The following is an 18,286-nucleotide window of genomic DNA, read 5'->3' on the forward strand; positions in this document are numbered from 1 at the left end:
TGTGAGGATTGTTATTTTCGTCACATTCAGGTGTGATCTACACCGAAGCATTTTTGTACCCTCCTTGGGGTCATGGATTGAATCGTTTGTCCTTAAAAGTTGTGTTCACGTGGCCAGGCTATGATTCTCATGGTTTGACAGTTATGTAACGATGTCATTTGGCTTTGTGTAATGATAGAACCGTCCCCCAGGATGTGATTTGATGTGATCGGTTTTCGGGAATTAGGGTTGGGTGCCACACCCTTCCTCAGGCACAGCACTGATTGGTGTAAGATGTAAGGGGTTTTTTCCCAGGGTGTAACCTCTTCAAAGAGTGAAAAGACAAGAGAATGGAGCAGAGTAGCTTCTCCCTACCACCCTGCCGACCACCAAGAAAGAAAACCCAGGAGCGGAGTGCAGCCTTTGGACCAGAGTCCCTGTGCTGAGAACCACCAAGACACAGGGCAAGATTGATGCCAAGACACATTGAGATCTTCAAGGAATGCTGGATCCATAGATGTTGAAAGGAGTCAAAGACTTCCTTAGAGCCGAGAGAGAGAGAGAGAGAGAGAGAGAGAGAGAGAGAGAGAGAGAGAAGAATATGCCTTCCCCTAGAGTTAGTTCCCTAAATTTGAACTTCTAACCTCGTAAATTGTGAGAGAATAAATTTCTGTTAATTAAAGCCATCCACTAGTGATATTTCTGTTATAGCAGCACTAGATAACTAACACACTCAGCAAGAACTTCATCTTCATTTCAGCAAACAAGACCTAGGTCCAATTCTTTGAGCACCGTGCTAGGCTCTACACGGCTTATCATCATTCTCCTATTATCATTAGGCCTTTCAGATAGGCTTACTCATTACACCGTCCCACCAGGAAATGCACTACCTAGTAAGAGCGCTACTATCAGCCTGGGCGAAAGATGAGGCTTCCTACTCGCGTGAAGAGTGACAGTCTCGGAACCCCACAGGGCAGCTCTCCGCTGGCCTATAGGGTCGCTGTGAGTCGGCATCAGCTCTCGATGGCGGTAAGTTGCCGCATCAGCGTGTGGCTTTAATGCATTCGGTATGTGGCAAGGCGGAACTGAAATGTGTCATAAGTGTTTTTAAAGAGGAAAAAGCTGCTGTGGAGTCAATTCGACTCGTGGTGACACTTGTGTCAGAGTAGAATTGCAGGTACGGTTTCCGTGACTGAGCTTTGAAGGTCGGAGGTTGTGACTTTAAGCAGGAGATTGGCAAGCCTTTCTTTCAAGGCTTCAAACCACGGTGTCAGTTAGTGACCACTCACGGAAACCTTTGTATCACCCTCACTCACTGCCCTCGAGTCCATGCCGACTCTTAGTGACCCTGTACGAGGAGGACAGAGTAGAACTGCCCATTGAGGAGCAGAAAGCCTCCTCTTTCTCCCATGGAGTACCTGAGGGCTTTGAACTGCTGCTCTTGCAGTTACCGATTCAGCTCATAACCCACTACGCTACCAGAGCTCCATTTCTACCACCTAGAGACTTCTAAGTATAAAATTCACACTGGATTTGGAAGTCTGAGTATGAAAAAGAGAACATATAATCTTTTATGAGTATTTTTATATTGGTTACATGTTGAAATGATAGTGTTTTAAACATATGTATTAAACCAACTCTATTATTAAAAGGAAGTTCACTTAGTTCTTTTTACTTTTGAACTGTCACTTCTAAGAGGTTTAGCACTACTAACATACAAGGTTCCTGTGTTAGGCTGGGTTGTCTAGAGAAACAAATTGAGTGACACCCATCTATGTGTAAGAAAGAGCTTTATATCAAGAAGTAATTACATATCAAGAAGGCATCCCAACCCAGTTCAGCCCAAGTCCATAAGTCTGATGCTAGTCCCTAAGTCTTTCTGCATACTCATGTAGTCATATGCAATGATGCAGAATGCAGGAAGATCACAGAGCTGTGTGGATCCAAGGTCTTTGGAAACATGGGAGGGCAATTCTCAGGTTCAGTGGCAGAGTCCCATCTAGCAAGAAGGCAAAAAGCCAGAGAGTGCGAGGGGTGGGGGAGGGGACCGCAGGTCCCACACTCTTCTACCAAAAGGCTATGCCATCAAGGAGGTGTCACCAGGATGTGACTTGATTGACAGCTTGGACTCCACCTTAGCCACGAGTGTCTAGTTGACATAAAATCATCTAACTACCACAGTTCCCATGACATTTTTTATTAAGGAGCCATAGTGGTGCCACAGTTAAGCCGTTCAAATGCTTACTCAAAGGTGGTTCCCAGCAGCTGCATAGGAGAAAGGCCGGGCAACCAGCTCCTGTCAAGATGGCAGCCTAGAAAACTGCAGGACTTGTTCGACTCAGTCACGTGGAGTCACCGTGAGCCGAGGTGGACTTGACAACGAAGTACACAGCACTGATCTAGAACCAAGAACAATCCCCGACACGGAGCAGGCTCTCAAGAAATACATATTGAATCAATAAATTAATGATGTCCATAGATTTCTCAGGCCTGTGTCTCCTCAATTGAACTATATGCCCCCCGCCTGTGTCTCTCGCTCCAGACCCCTGCAATGAATGCCCATTAGCGCCTCTGCTACCATTCACCATTAGGCCCCCCTCCTAGCCCCCACTCCACCGGGACCTGAGTATGGAAGTCCAGAGGGACGGAGGGGCTTGAGAAGAAGGCACACCTACTAAATGACAGAGCAGAGAGTGGATCCAGAACGTTGATGCTGAAACCCCGGAACTTAAACACTATCTCGTTTGCCGATGAACTCCCAGATTTGATAAGCAAGTCTTCATCAAGGTGGTAAACACTCTTAAGATTAAGCAGTCGGTGGTCACATGGGTATTAGCATAAAGTAAGTTCTCAGGAGACCATGGCATCCAAAACCTTGACCCCAAATGAAAAGTCAAGCCTCACCCCAGCCACTCCTCTCACTAGGAATCCACGAGGCTGCGTCTGAAGACAGAAACCAACAACAGTCTCCTTTGGGGCATCTGTCCTGCCTGTAAGTTAAAGGGCCTTGGAGTGTCTTCATAATAGCAATGATAGTATGGAAAAGAAGTGTAAAGCGTTGGCAATGACTCTTTGGAAGTCTCTGAAATCGTTAATATTATTGATCCTGAGAGGCTGCCAGTTGGCACTTGCTGGATGGCTCTCTTTCTGTCTGTCTCACTAACACACACACAACAGCATCACTACAACCACTGCCATACAAATGTAGAGTGCCCAGGGAATCATGAGCTAGACAGTCAAAATCGTTGGTAACAATACACCTAGAGTCAATTAAACCCCCAAATGAGACAGTTACATAATGCCGTGAACACACACGGGAAGACTAGGGAGAAAAGCAAATGGCAGAGGCAAGGAATGAGGACTGAGGTAAAGAAAGGGCTGAGAATATAAGATGACAAACATGAGACAGGCTTTCCGTGCCAAGGCTGATCACCTTCTGGAACTGGCCTTACGTTCCTGGGTTCTAGTCTTTCCTAGGTTTTCAGAGCACTTTGCAGGCCCCATTTATCATAGCCAATAGCTGAGAGGCAGGTAGATGAGAAGAAGCTGGTCCTCCAGGTTAGTGGGGAGGAGAGGGGTGACTTGAGACCTCATTACATCCCCAGAGCAGAACTAGACATCAGACTTACAAGACAGGCAACAGTGTCCCTCAATGGCACACCAATGGCAGGTCATTTTCTGGACGCTTCGAGACCCAAAGGGAAAGAACAGACTTCATCCTCACTCTGAAGATTGTAGAGTGTAGTGACGAAGGCGGAATACCCAGTGCCCACAGGAACTCAGACCCAAACTGGCCAGCGCTGTAGTGGTAGCAGCATCATTACCTGTTGGGTGATGACTGCAAAGTCAGCAATTTGAAACCACCAGCCGCTCCATGGGAGGAAAAGGAGTCTCTCTGCTCCCATACAGAGTTACAGTCTCCGAAACCCACAGGGGCAGTTGTAATCTGTGAGTGCTGGAGTCTATAAGAGCCAGAGTGACTACTAGAAACAGCAGAACAGGAATACAACGACAGTTTAAAGGTCAAACCAACCAACCCTTGATGTCCAGTTGACTGACTCGTGGAGACCCATAGGTGTCCCAGGAGAAGGGTGCTCCACGGGGTTTTTGCTCGCTGATTTTTCAGAAGTCTATCGCCAGGTCCTTATTCCGAGGACACTCGAACCTTAAACCTTTCTATTAACAGCCGAGTCCATTAACGACTTTGTGCCTTATCATTATATGCTGTTTGACTAGAAAGGGAGGATTGAGCTTTTTGAATTGAGGTAGGCACTTGGCAGAAGAGGTAAGCAGGCAGGTAAGCTGAGTGTCCTGCTGACCACAGAACGGGTGAAGGGAATCAGAGAGCACCTGAGTGGGGTGGGGGTGGGGGGGCCAGTCTTGAAGTTGCTCTTAAGAATTAGTGCCTGTGTAAGATGGTAACTGAGAGACGGGGGAGAAGGGCGGAGTTTGGACCTGAAGTCTACCTTGTGGCAGTGACTTTGTAACAGGAGCCTTGCCGACCTTGCTGATTTAGGAAACGGTGCTTTCTGTCTCCACTGGGCTCACTGCAGGCCGCTTGCCCAGAGCCACCAGGGAGGATGTGTGCGAAGGGGGGTTGGCTGGCTCCCTGAACTCTTCCACTCTCTGGGAGCTCCAGTTGCCATCGTAGTGAACGTGGCACAGAGGACAAGCGTGGGGCAGGCAGAAGGATGGACTGAAGGAAAACCAGCAAGCACAACAACACCAGTCCTGAAGGTCGAGGAGGAAAACACGTGTCTGGCCCTGAAAATGAACGATGCAGAAGGGACAGTCTTCCCTCCCGGGGGTGCTCAACCCAACGCAGAGTTGCCCCCATGCCTACCGGTGACTAGCCCAGCCTGGTGCCATTTGAACGAGTTTCTGCAGAGCAGGGCATGTAGGAGACACTTCATTTCCTTTGGTAAATTCACAAGGCACATTCCATGTAATGGTGACTTTTGAGCAGGAAGAGTTTGAGTTGCTGGTTTATTTCCACCCGCACACGGAGGAAAAGACAGGGATCCGAACACCATGGCATGGTCCCATGGCTGACTGATAGCTAGTTTGCACTCAGCTGCTTCTGTCCACTCACATGTTCATCCATCCTTCCATCTATCCATCCCTCTCTTCCTTTCCTGCTCCACCACCTCTCCTTGACTCTGGTCCTCATTCTACTGCTTCGATCCAGCCTGCCTGCGTCCCTCTGGACCCTCCTCCATGTGGCTGCCAGAGGCCTCTTTCCAAAGACCAAACCTTCCCCAGCAGTCCTCCGCTCTCAGCTCTTCCAGGACTCTGCTGTGCACTCGCAATGGCCCCTACCCCTCCTGATGGAGCAAAGACCAGCCGGTCCATCTCATCCTTCGCTGTGTCACCTCTACCCCATGCACTGATGACCCACTCCTTACAGCTCCACCGATGGAAAGACCGAAGCTGCCAAGGATTGTGTCTTGCTTGGATCCACATTCAACGCTCATGGAAGCAGCAGTCAAAAGACCAAAAGGTGTGTTGCATCGGGCAAATCCAAGACCTCTCTGGAGTGTTGGAACACAGGATGTTACTTTGAGGACTAAGGGGAGCCTGACCCAAGCCATAATATTTTCAATCGCCTCTAATGCATGTGAAAGTTAGGCTCTAAATAAAGAAAAGCTGAAGAAGAATCTATGTGTTTGAATTGTGTTGCTAGTGAGGAATACTGAAAGTACCAAGGACTTCTAAAAGGACAAACAGATCTGTCCTGGGAAAAGGACAGTCAGAGTGCTTTGAGATCTCATCTCAAATACTTTGGCCATGTTGTCAGGAGAGACCAGTCCCTGGAGAAGGACATCATGTTTGGTAAAGTAGAGGAGCAGTGACGAAGAGGAAGGTCGCCTAGGAGATGATGGATGGACACCAGGGCTGCAACAAGGGCTTGAGTAGAGGAATCATTGTGAGGATGGTGCAGGAGTGGGTAATGAATGCTCTGGTCTGTGTCCCCAGGGTCTCCCACTCGATGGCCCCTACCAACAACACTAACAAGCTGCCTTGTTTCATGTCTCTGCTTGTGTCTTTCCTGCCTCCTGAAATGTCCTCCCCTTGTCTTCTCCCACATTCCCTTAGCCTTTTGAGCCTTACTTAAATAGAAAAACCAAGAGTGGGGACCATGCAAACGAGCCATTCACATCTTCTGCAGAGAGTATAATTAATAATGTCCCCAGCGGCTGCCCTTCTGGGTCCGCTACCATGTCCATGTCCCCACGGAGGCCACGAGTCCTGCAAGCCACTTCCGGCCAGAGCGCGAGCACAGCGAGGGACCAAGGCAGACCCCTCCAGTGAGACTCGGGACGCCTCCAGTAGACGACGTTGGCTCAAGGACTCATTGGTCTGGCGATGAGTCCTTCCTTGGAGTTGACCTGGAGTCTGAGGATCTTCCTATCCTAGCCTGAAAGTACTCTCAGAATGGTTGGGGTGGGGAAGTGAGAATGGAATTATTGGTGGGTCAAAACAGCACCGCACAGTGAAGTCAGAAGCCAGGGGAAGGTGGAGGTGGAAGGTCAAGGAATCCTAGAGCCAGGTGCATTTGGACCTGGCAATGTGGGACCCATGAAAGTTATCAACCCCTCACCCCCGACTGGTTCACTGCCCTCGAGTTGATTCTGACACATAGGGACCCGGTAGGACAGAGTAGAATTGACCCCTGTGGGTTTCCAATATTGTAACTTTTCAGGAGTAGAAAGCCACTATACCGGAAGAGTTATAGATGTGGGATATTGGAGGCAAAGATCTCCCTGCTGGGAAGATGGGCGAATCAGGGCCACAGAAGATAAGAGAGAGCTATTCTGTTCCCTTCTGTTCTAACCGTATTCACACAGGCTCAGACGGGAGGGGCAGGCGCCGTGGCTGGCAGAGGCTTGCACTATTTGGTTTTCATTTGTAGGCTTGCCTGGTTCCCGGCGGCTCCATCCGCCCAGAGCCTAGGTTGCAGCCTGCACCTTGTTTGTCCTCGCTGGCTCCAAGTCGTTGCCTGGCCAGGCGCTTTCAGCCACATCTGCAGGCTCTGGGGCCATTTGTCCGGATGAGCAGGAGCCTTCAGTGAATGCCCCCGGCTGGCATGCCCCTGAGCAGATGGCTGACTGCGTCCTTATCAACACTGGGCCCCGAGCCCCATGGCGCCTGGGACAGGGCTGTGGCCTTGCACAGCCTGTCCCATCTGCTGCGGGGAGGCCTCATCTGGCTGCCACTTGAAGACCCTTGTCCAGGGAAGATCTGGAAAAAGGAGGAGGGAGCAGGGAAGACCAACTGCCTGTGGCCTGGGGGATCCTGGCTCCGGGCACACCCACTTTGCCTGTGGGTTCTTCAGGGCACAGAGGGAGCTGGGTTCACTCTCAAAGCTGCCTGGCTCCAGGTGTGCTCGGCGGCTCCAGCCAGGCGGCCTCTTTTCTCGAATGTGCCCTGCCACCAAGAAGCCCAGAACCCTGGGCATTCCAGAGGCTGCCCCCGAAAACCTCAGGTCTGAAGAGCCCATAGGAGTGGGCTCTTGTATCAGCCCACCTGGGACCCTTCTCCCTGCCCGTGACCCCCAATCAATCAGCAGAGCGCTTTCAAACTTTTCTTCTCATAGCACCGGAGAAACACAGAAGCCGGAAGCGCCCCAGGAGTGCTCTCCACAGCCCAGGAGGGGTGCCCTATTTCCAAGCCAGGGTTCTCAAGAAAGCGCAGACTTCCTCCAGGGGCACATCTCCTGTTGTCTGAAATGTTTTCGGTGTTTTCTTGATATCCCACTGTCTTTCTGTCCCCCAGTGTCCCTGGCCCTCAACTGCAGACCAAGACCCTGGCGAGGTGAGTCCATCCAGAGGAACTGTGGAAGAAAGACCTGGTTACACATGTCTGGTGGGGGGTGGAAATCAGCCAACAAACCCTAATGGAGTGTATGGGTCTGACTCCATAGCAATTTTCTCTCTTAAATCTGTATATGTATAGACATGTATATTTGTAACCCACAAACACTACATAAGTTCATTCTTATTAAACAACAAAAACAGAGTGAAGGTTCCCTTTTCGATTCCCCAATCTCAGCCTCTCCCAGGAGTAAATATCTCTAATCCGTTCCATGGGCTCTCCATATTCTTTTAGAAAAGGGCATTTATAAGTACGGGGCGGGTGTGTGTGTGTGTGTGTGTGTGTGTGTGTGTGTGGTGCGCCTCGGGCCATTGCACAGACTGCTCGACAGTCTCTGTTCAGCGAGCACTGTAACTTGGCGACATCTCCTGTCAGTCCTCCCAGGCTTAGGACAGCTTCTCGGTATCCCATGACTCAATATCTCATAGTTCATCACTTCCACGTGACAGACATTTAGTTCATCCCAATTTTTTCCCCCACTGTTACAAATGATATTGCTCTGACACTCATTCCTGCGGCTCTTTGACGCGACATCTGCTATGCTTTCTCGAGGAGCCTTGCGAAGAAACGGAAGGCCCTGGGTGGAAGGGTATGTGAATTTTAAATTCATCAAGTCCGTACTACCAAATCCCCTTCATGCATAGCACCCGGACTCTGCTGCCTACCCATTCTTCTAACGCCTCCCCAGCGTCCGAGTCCACTCCTCTCCCTGGGTGCCTGTCCCAACCCAAAGCAGCTGCCAAACAGTGTGGACGCTGACACAAGGTGACACCCAGGTGGGCCGGAAGAGACCTGTGCCCCAGGGGGCTAGTTCCAGATGGAGACAAGCAAGCCTCAGTATGGACTCGAACAGTGGTTCTCCACCTTCTTCCTTCCGCGACCCTTTCATACCATTCCTTGTGGAGTGACCCCCCAACCATAACATTATTTTCATTGCTATTTCATCACTGTAATTTTGTTACTGTTATGAATCAGGTGTCCCCTGTGAAAGGGTCATTTGACCTCCAAAGGGGTCGTGACCCACAGGTTGAGAACCGCTGGACTTGACCCTCCAAACTTTTAGTTAGTAGCTGAGTGTGTTCATGGTGTGCACCACCCAGGGACTCCACCTTCCACAACAGAAACGGAAAGACACCAGTTATCACGTCCCCAGGCTCTCCTGCAGTGAGGAGTGGCCAAGCAACACATTTCTGGCAAAGCCCAGGAGGTCACAACTGAGGCCACCCATTTGCCCCCCTCTCCTACTTTGTCCTCCAGAAGGCCCGGTGGGACTCTGAGGTTTGAAATCAGCACACTAAGGAATCGACGTGTTTGAACTGTGGTGCCAGCGAAGAACATTGAAAGTACCAGGGACGGCTCAAAGGACAAACGGATCTGTCTGGGAAGAAGTACATCCGGCGTGCTCCTCCTCATGTTGTTGGGAGAGGCCAGTCCCTGGAGAAGGGGCAGTGAAAGAGGAAGACCCTCCCTGAGCTGGCTGACACAGTGGCTTCTCAACGGGCTCCGGCCTAGGACCAATGGTGAGCGTGGTACCACCAGGCAGTGTTCGTTCTGTTGTGCACAGGGTCACGATGGGTCCGACGGTCTTGACGGCACCCAGCAACAGGGATGCCAGCTGAGAGAGCTAGAGTGAGCATGCGTCACCAGGACCACCTAAGCATCTTGGACTGATGCTATCAGCTACCTGCCTGAGACGTCTCATGATAAGAGAAAAAATAATCCTTTATTGTCTAAGCACGTCCCGGCTTCCACAAGCCCTATGACCATTAAAGGTGGGTGAGGTAGTAGAGGAAGGTGTTAAGATCATAGCATGGCAACTGTAGGGTCAGGTGCTTACAGGTAAAGTGATCTTGATTGCTTATTCTTAAGCAAGACTTTGAGAAAGGGTTGCGAGAGCAGGCCAAGTGGCAGTGACTTGGTGCTAGGAGCCTTGCCAACCTTGCTGATTTAGAAAATGGTGTTTTCTGTCTCCACTGGGCTCACATTGCAGGCTGCTTGCCCAGAGCCACCACGGAGGACTGTATGGCCCGGTCCTGTGCCGTCTTCACAATGGTGCCTGTGTTGGCGCTCCCTGCTGACCCTCTGGTGAGGAGCTCCTTCATTTGGCCCGACCCTCTAGTTTACCAAGCCTAACATCCTTGGTCAGGGATCAGTCTCGCCTGATAACGTGTTCCCAGGACATATACGCAGTCTCCCCACCGTAACTTCCCAGGAGCTTTCTGACCGTGTTTCCTCCAAGACAGACTGGGTCATTCTTCTAGCCGTCTATGGATGCTCGATATTCTTCCCCAACACCATAATTCAAGCGTGCCACGTCCTGTTTGTCTTCCTTTTTCATTGTTCAGCTGTCACGTGCATTGGAGGCAAATGAAAAGATCATCATTTGGGTCAGGTGCAACTTAGTCATCAGAATCACATCTTCATCTTTTCAGATTTTCAAGAGATTTTTTTGCAGCAGATTTGCCCGAGGCAATACATATCTAGTTTATTGGCTGCTGGTTCCACGGGTGTTGCGTGTGGAAATAATTCAATGAAATCCTCAACAACTTCAAGCTGTTCTCCATGCATCAGGATGTTGCGCGTGGCCTCAGTTTGCCTTCTTGAGGTTGACAGGTGAACCATACTAAAGGTGTACACTCTTTGATCTTCGTTGCTAAGTGCCTCAGCTTCTTCTCCTGTTCAGCAAGCAAGACTGTGTCATTTGCATATTGGAGCCAGTGTATGGGCCGTCCTACAATCTCTATGATGTTGGTGATTCCAAGCTCTAAGTGGTGATTGATCGCATTATCTTAAGACACAGGGACATCTCCTGATTGTGAAGTCCTGCTAAATCTTATGGACCATGATCAGAATCCCCAGCTTACAGCTCTGCACCACTCATGTGGAACCAGGGCTAGACCTGTAGTCCCCAGGTCAGCTGTGTTTTTTGTTTGTTTTACATTATTTTTATTTTTCTTCCGAAGGAGAGGCTTCAACAAGCCCTTACAAAACCTGGTCTTTCGTCCATAAAAAAGGTGCCCTTTCAAAATTCTGCAGGACCCAGAGATAGTCAACTCTCCACTACACAGGGGCAGGTAGAAACCCATTGCCAGCGGGGTTCCAGCCGATACACACACACACACACACACACACACACACGCACGTTTCCTCTACAAGCTGTGTTTGGACATCTCCCGGTGACTCGTGGATGACCGCAGACCAATTCGCCCCGTTCTACCTGTGTCCTCTTCTTCTTGGAATGCCTTCCAGAGGAAGGTCCACTGAAAAGTGGCTTCCCAGGGGATCACTGGCCAGTTCAACTCCATGCAGAGCAGTCAGCTCAGAAGGTTACAGCAACTGCTTTCTAAGATGCCAGTGGGATCATCTTTTTTTTTTTTTTTCCAGTGGGATCATCTTGATAGATTTATTTTCCCCCAAAGGACACAAGCTCATCACAGACACTTGGCAGGAAGAATCCTTAAGAAACGTGAGAATTGCCCTGGTGAGAAGACCCCCACAGGGCTGCACTGAGCAGTGTGTTTTCTTCCCCATCACAATGCACCTGCGTGTTCTTCCAGGGTAGCCAGGGTGGATCTGTGAGGATTTCACGGGAAAACCTTACCCCATTGTGGTAGTTCCAAAATTTTATATCAACTTGATAAATAAGTGTAGGGGTGGAGTCTAGCTTGTCAATCAGGTCACAGCCTGATGATGCCTCCTTGTGGGTGGGGCCTTCTCCTAAGGAGGGTCCTGGGAACTTCCTCTCTCTCTCTTCCTTCACCTTCCTGATGAGGAGCCACACGGAGACCTGCACATGCCCTGGCGATGCATCCACCGCCATGGAGTCCCCAGGACATTGCACACACTGGCCTGTGATCTTCCTGCATTCTGTATCCTTGCATGTAGCTGTTGTGAGTCTGAAGAGGGATTTGTGGACTAGTATTGGACTTACAGACTTGATCTGGACTGGGCTGGGATGTTTTCCTGATATATAATTACTTCTTGATGCAAAGCTCTCTCTTACACATGTATGAGTGTCTCTGGATTTGGTTCTATAACCCGGTCTAACACACCCATCCACCTATAAAAATTGATCCTGCCCCTTTAGACTTCTTTTTGTCCTCCAAGCTCGAACTACATTGAACAGAAACACGGATTGAGTCTGTTTTGACGTGGTGTGGATGGAAGGGCAGAGAATTCTTTGAGGGCTGATTGGATAGATGGAAACAACCCCTTCAGAAGTGCACAGACCCAGAGAGAGGCTATGTGGGGGGTGGGGGGTGGGGCAGGAAACAGCTTCGCAGTTTGATGTTTTTGTTGAAGAAAGGTTTGTATGATTTGGGCTGTAAGACGTTTGACCGAGCCCGGCCAACGGAAGCATTCATACCTGCTGAACGTTCCCTTTCACCCCTCACAAATGATGCTGTCTTTTCCAACCCACTGGATTGCACGCTTCTCATCCCACAGATGACAGGGCATGTCTGCCTGCCACCTGTGAGAGTGGGGGGGGGGGCGGGCGGCAGGTCAAATGGAAAGAAGAAAAATCTGGTCTGCTGGCTTGTGGCATTTCCAAGTCCTACCCAGGAGCCCTGTTCTGATGCTATTTCCTGATATTCAAAGGAAAGCTGTCAAGGATAAGAGTCCTAACACCTCCCTCTCCTGTGGCTTCCTGGGCTTCTGTGCAATGACTGCATGGGCTGGTTGGCAGTTCTCCTCCACCCAAATGGCTTTCTAGCACAAATGCTGGGTTTCTAGGGTTCCTGGGTGGAAGTCTGGGGAGAGTTTGGGAGCCATTCTTTTTTTTACTTGAAGGGCTCTTGTGTTAGTCTGGGTGGACTAGAGGGACAAATTCATAGACACTTATGTGTATAAGACAGAGCTTTATATAAAAGTTTATTAAGAAAGCATCCCAGCCTAGTCCAGTTCAAGTCCCTGCTCCGACATTAGCTGATACCAGTCCATAGATTCCTCTTGGACTCCTCTTCAGACTCACGCAACACATGCAATGACACCGAATGCAGAAAGATCACAGGGCAGTGGGTGGAAAGTCCTGTGGATCCAGTGGCATTGTAAGCATCTCAGTACTGGCGTGGGTCTCCATGTGGCTCCTCCAGCTCCAGGATTCTGGCTCCATCAGCGTAGCTCCATGTGGTTTGTCAGCAGGAAGACGAAACAGCGAGAGTCTGTGTCCCACCGCCAGGGAGGAAGACAGGAATTCCCAGAATCCTCAGGAGAAGGTCATGCCCACACAGAGGCATGATTGGCTATGGCCTGATTGACAGGCTAGACTCCACCTCTATAATATTTAACAAGTTGACATGAAATTATGTAACTACCACAGGCTCCATCTTCTAGGAAGTTTAGTCCAGGAGTCCCTGGGCTTCACAGGCATGCACACCCTCCACGCACACATATTCACACACACCTGCACACCCACTCCGCCCCTGTTGGCAGAGCTCTACCTGTGAAGGGGACATTTCTGCTCAAGCTCTTGAGCCCTTTCCCACCCTGCGCCCTTCAGGGAGGAAATGGAGACCCTCATTTCCGGCTCAGGGGACCTTACCTGCCGAGTGGAGCAGCCACACAGGGAGGGAAGGCACATGGGTAAGGAGAAGGACTCCCCAACAGAAAAGGGCACTTGTCATAGGGAAAGCCATTTTATTGTCAAGCTTCTCAGAGAATAGTACAAACAACAGAGAGTTTAAAAAAACCCTAAAAATTAGTTTTAAAAAAGTGCTCCACAGCGCCCCCTTTTCCTCCCCACAGATGACGTGGCCCTGTGTGTGGACAAAGAGAAACTCTGTAGGTTCCACCCGGGGCTGTCCCCAGCCAGGTCCCTGGAACCAGCAGGTGCGCTCCAGGGACAGCAGTCTCTCAGCCAGGTGCCAGGTGCCCTAGGCTGGCCTAGCTGAACCACCCCTGGGCTAGCACACTGGAGCTCCGACAGGGTTATCCTGCCCCTCTAGGGAGGTCCCAGCAGGGCATGCTGGGGCCTCCATGCCATCTTTCTCCCATCCACTGCAGCAGCACTCCCGGAGACCCTCCTGAGGGGGGGGGCCCTGGGCATGTGCCAAGGCTGCAGTGGGCAGCATGGCACCAAGCACCACCCAGCCAGGGGTGGAGTCAAGAAGGTCGCTACCGGAGGACAGCATTGAGGGCCATGGGCCCAGCAGTTGGCTATGCTTGAGAAGCCCACAGGAATGTGTAGTTTGGAGTATGTGCGTGCGCGCGCGCGCGCGCATGCGCACACATGCACACTTCCTGTACCCTCAAGAGTCAAATCACCATAAAACAAAGCAATGGGGGCACAAAAAGGTTATTCACTTTCACACCCAGGTCCTCCTTAGAATCATGTGAAATCAGGAGTTCCCCTTCGGGAGGGTTTAGGAGTGGGGAGAAAAGCCCCCCAACCCCAACCCCACGGGCCAGTCCCAGCAGCGTTTCCCTTGCCACCCTCACCCCAAGAGACCCTAAGCTGCTCAGGTGGGCTTAACGAACATTTCAGAGAAACCCGGAGGCTGCCAGCGCTGTGAGCACCCCAGCCAGCTCCCGCCCCACTGCCTGCGTGGGGGCAGCCTGGGCAGCGGCCAGCACACTCCAGGCGGAAGCAGTCTAGCAACCCTCACCCTTCCTTTCTCCACTTCCTCTCCCAGCACGTGTGCACCCCCGGCAGGCAGCACCCCAGGCCTGCAACCGTAGACACCCCTGCCTCGCCCACCCCAATGGCTGCTCCTCTGGGGGCTGTGTGGGTGCCCGGGGCTGTCTCTGTTTTGAGAGCCGGTCTATATTGCACTTGTTGTGGAGCTGGGGTTTGGGCTTTGTGGCCAGGGGAGGGTAGTATGGTCTACACTATCGACGAACTGCACATCACAAAGTTGTCCCCTGTGCCAGTCTGGCTCTAGCTCAAACCCTGCCCTCAGGGGCACCACCCCCCTCCCCACACCTGATCCCCACAGGTGTCCTGAGGCTTCCCCACCCACGCCCAGATCGGGGCCCTTCTCCGTGCGTGGTTAAGGACTTCCTGCCAGACGTCTTCTCACACGGTAGTGACCCTCATGACGAGCTCTCGGCTGCCTCCGGGGCCCCGCTGTTCATGAGGTCTTAAGTGACTCAAGATGTGTAGGAGGGTGTAAGCACAGTGGTGATCGGACAGAGGGCCTGAGGGGTGACTGGCAGCCCTGGCGGGCCCTTCCTCGGGCGCAGGGCTGTCCACAGTCTCCTCCTGCTCCTCGGTGGGCCCATTGGCCTGGGTGGATGAGGACGTCTGGGGGTTGGCCCTGCCTCCTGACGGTTGGTCCTCCAGGTCTTTGGCCTTGTCATAGTTCAGCACTTTCCACTGCTGGTTGACAGCCTGCCACCGTTTAAAGATGCGGTACACAGAGGGTCCCTCGTGGATGATGAGGCCTGAGGCAGCAAGGTGGGGGGAAAACCAAAGCCAAGTGAGAAAGGGCAGGTGAATGCAGGGAGAAAGCCCCAAGCCAAACCCACTGCCTCAGAGTTCATTCCTTTTCATGGTGGCCCTTTATCGGCTTTCTGAGGCCGTAAATCTTTATGGGAGCAGATAGCCTCAGCTTGCTCCCAGGGATCAGCTGGTGAACTTGAACCGCTGGCCTTGCTGTGAGCAACCTAACTCGTTTCACAGGGCCTCCTTTTCGTTATAAACAGGTGTCGGCACTGGCGTGAGCTAGGTTTCTATAGTCTTTGACTTGTTTCTTTCACACCCGCCTTTCAGCTCTTAATCATGGTTACCATCCTTAGGTTCCGAGGACGCAAGGAGCCCTCAGGAGGCAGAAGGGGAAGGGTCAGCATTCCGTGTTCACGAGAGAGCTGACCACCGCCACCCAACGCCCTTGCCTATGCCACTCACCCCTTCCTACTTCTTGGCTTGACGAAACCGAAATTCATTCTTTAAAACACAACGTAAATATTTTTGCTCACTCTATCATGTACCCTTGGTACATGGCAGGTACTGAATGAATTGTCTGATTTCAAAGCAGGGCTTTGAACTTGTTCATTCTGGTTCCATACCCACCCTACCCCTTCTGAGAATTTGCATTTCCACCTCCAGTATACAGAATCAGAATCTACATTTTAACAAGTTCTATGTGTACCTAAGAGTCACCTGGCAATCTATAGGGCTCACCTGGAGAACTTGTTAAAGCAAAGATTGTGATTCCTATCTGGGGTAGAAATGCAAATTCTCCAAGGGGAGGGGTTGCCGAACCAGCAAGAGGGCCAGTTTGAAGACCTCTTTCAAAGGCATCCCAAAAGAAACATCATGAACATTCCATACCTGCTGAATGCTGTCTGCAATGCAATGAGTCCATGCTTTGCCCAAGAGCCCAATGCTACCGAGACACAAACACCCCCAAGGAAAAACAACCTTGAAGTAGTTGTATTGGCCAGAGGCAGTGGTAGAAGCGGAGTTGGAAACACACCCCATCAGGAAATCAGGCAAATAAATACTCATTGTGAACCTAGGATGTGCCAGGCTTTGCAGACAGTAGAAATTCCCCTTGTAAGACCTGGCTTATAGCACTCAGTGATTCCAGATGCTGGTAAATGCTGTGGGGAAGATAAAATCAGGCTCAGTAACCACTAGCTACAGGAGTTGGGAGTTTTGCTTTAGCTAGGGTGGTAGGAAGGGTCTTTGTAAGTGACCAGATTTTAACATTGGTAAAGCGGGACACCATTGATAAAACTCATTTCCTGGCAAAATAGCCACATGGCAGCCGAAAACCATATACCCTAGCTTGTCGTGCACTTTCCAAAAATCAGGACTTTTTTTGTTTGTTTGTTTGTTTTAATCGGGACTTTTTTAAAATGCCGCAGGATGCGGGGAACATTGTTAAAAATCGGGACTGTCCCGCCAAAAGCGGGATGTCTGGTCACCTTATCTTTGGGAGGAGGTGGTATTCGAGCTGAGACTTCAATGAGGCGAAGGAGGGTAGAGAACACTTTAGTGGAAGGCATTACAAACTCAGAGATCATGAGGTGGGAATGAGGGGAACGAAAGCCCAAAGGAAGGTGTGCGTGACCCAGGTACAGGGGAAGGTGGGGAGGGAGACATTTGCAGATATGGTGGGAAGAGGCTGGGTGATGCCAAGACCTGTCGTCGTGGTGAAGAGTTTATATTGGAGCCTGGATATAATGCGAAGCCATTGAAGGGCCTGCATAGGGAGGGGGGTATGACCTGATGCGGCCTGTGGAAAGTCCACTCTGAGGAAACGGTGGGCGGAAGAGGGACAAGCGTAGGAGTGGGAAACCAGCCTGAGGTGCGAGAGCGCTTCGAGCTGGAGATGATGGCGGCCCACCAGCTCCTAGCTGCCGTCAAGTTGACCCCAAATCGTGGAGACCCCATGAATGTCAGAGTAGAACTGTGCTCCAGAGGGGATTTCAAGGGCAGATTTTGGGAAGCAGATTGCATCCTTCTAAGGCAGCAGTTCCCAACCTGTAGGTTGCAACCCCTTTGGGGGGGGGTGTCAAATGACCCTTTTACAGGGGTCACCCGATTCATAACAGTAGCAAAATTACAGTTATGAAGGAGCAACAAAAATATTTGATGGTTGGGAAAGGTCACCACCATACGAGGAACTGTATGAAAGGGTCGGGCATGAGGAAAGCTGAGAACCACTGCTTTCAGGTGTCTCTGGGTGAGCTTGACTCCTCCCACCTTTGGGTTGGCAGCTGAGCACAGTTGGCATCCCAGGGCACTGATGGTAGCTGAGACTTGGAATTGAGCAGTGGAGACATGAAGAAAGTATTCCAGTCGGGAGGTACTTTGGAGGGAACGCTGACAGATGAAGTGAGTGCAGAGAGAAGCGTGGAAAACTCTGTAAGCACTGGGATTTGGCCGTGGTCCATTGACTTGGGTGTAGTGGGCAAGGGGGTAGGGGCAAGGCGTTGGTGGCGTGAGGGTGGCAGTGAGGGTTGGTTGTTGATAGGGGCCATTACGGGTCATTGAACAGAACACAGCACTTCCCGGTCCTGCACCATCTTCACAATTGTGCTCCTGGTTGAGCCCATTGATGCAGCCCCTCTGCTCATCTCCCTCGGGGAGCCCCTCCTCTCTTTGGCTGCCTCTCTCCTTTTCCAGGTTCTACTGTCTCCACCAGAACCACGATGCCACCTGGACTCTATCCCCTGAATTTCGAGGACATCTCATGGAAAGACTTGACACCTTGAACCCCAATGACAGAGACCTGATGAGCTGTGGGAGGACATGGAGACCACCCATCACGAAAAAAGTCCAAGGTCGTTAAAAAGACAGGAAAGAAAGAAAAGATCAAAGCGGACGTCAGAGGAGACTCTGAAACCTGCTGTCGTGGAGTAGTTAAAGCAAAGGGAAGAAACGATGAAGTCAAGGAGCTGAGCAGAAAATCTCAAAGGGCGGCTCGAGAAGACAAAGCTGAATGTTATTTTAAAAGATGCCAGGCTATTAAAAAGTATAGCG

General features: G+C 50.9%; 1 protein-coding gene across 1 annotated transcript in view; it reads right to left on the reverse strand.

Moving 5' to 3' along the window:
* Nucleotides 1–14,102: 14,102 nt before the first annotated feature.
* Nucleotides 14,103–18,286, reverse strand: part of MARCHF4 (membrane associated ring-CH-type finger 4) — a 126,561-nt gene continuing 122,377 nt past the window's right edge. Inside the window, exon 4 of the mRNA XM_004701594.3 lies at nucleotides 14,103–15,237. Coding sequence (XP_004701651.1) covers nucleotides 14,870–15,237 — 368 coding nt within the window. The 3' untranslated portion in view covers nucleotides 14,103–14,869. The remainder of the gene's footprint in view (nucleotides 15,238–18,286) is intronic.

This window comes from Echinops telfairi, unplaced genomic scaffold (assembly GCF_000313985.2).
Source record: "Echinops telfairi isolate 266 unplaced genomic scaffold, ASM31398v2 ScPeMD7_3;HRSCAF=10, whole genome shotgun sequence".
NCBI classification, from domain to species: domain Eukaryota; kingdom Metazoa; phylum Chordata; class Mammalia; order Afrosoricida; family Tenrecidae; genus Echinops; species Echinops telfairi.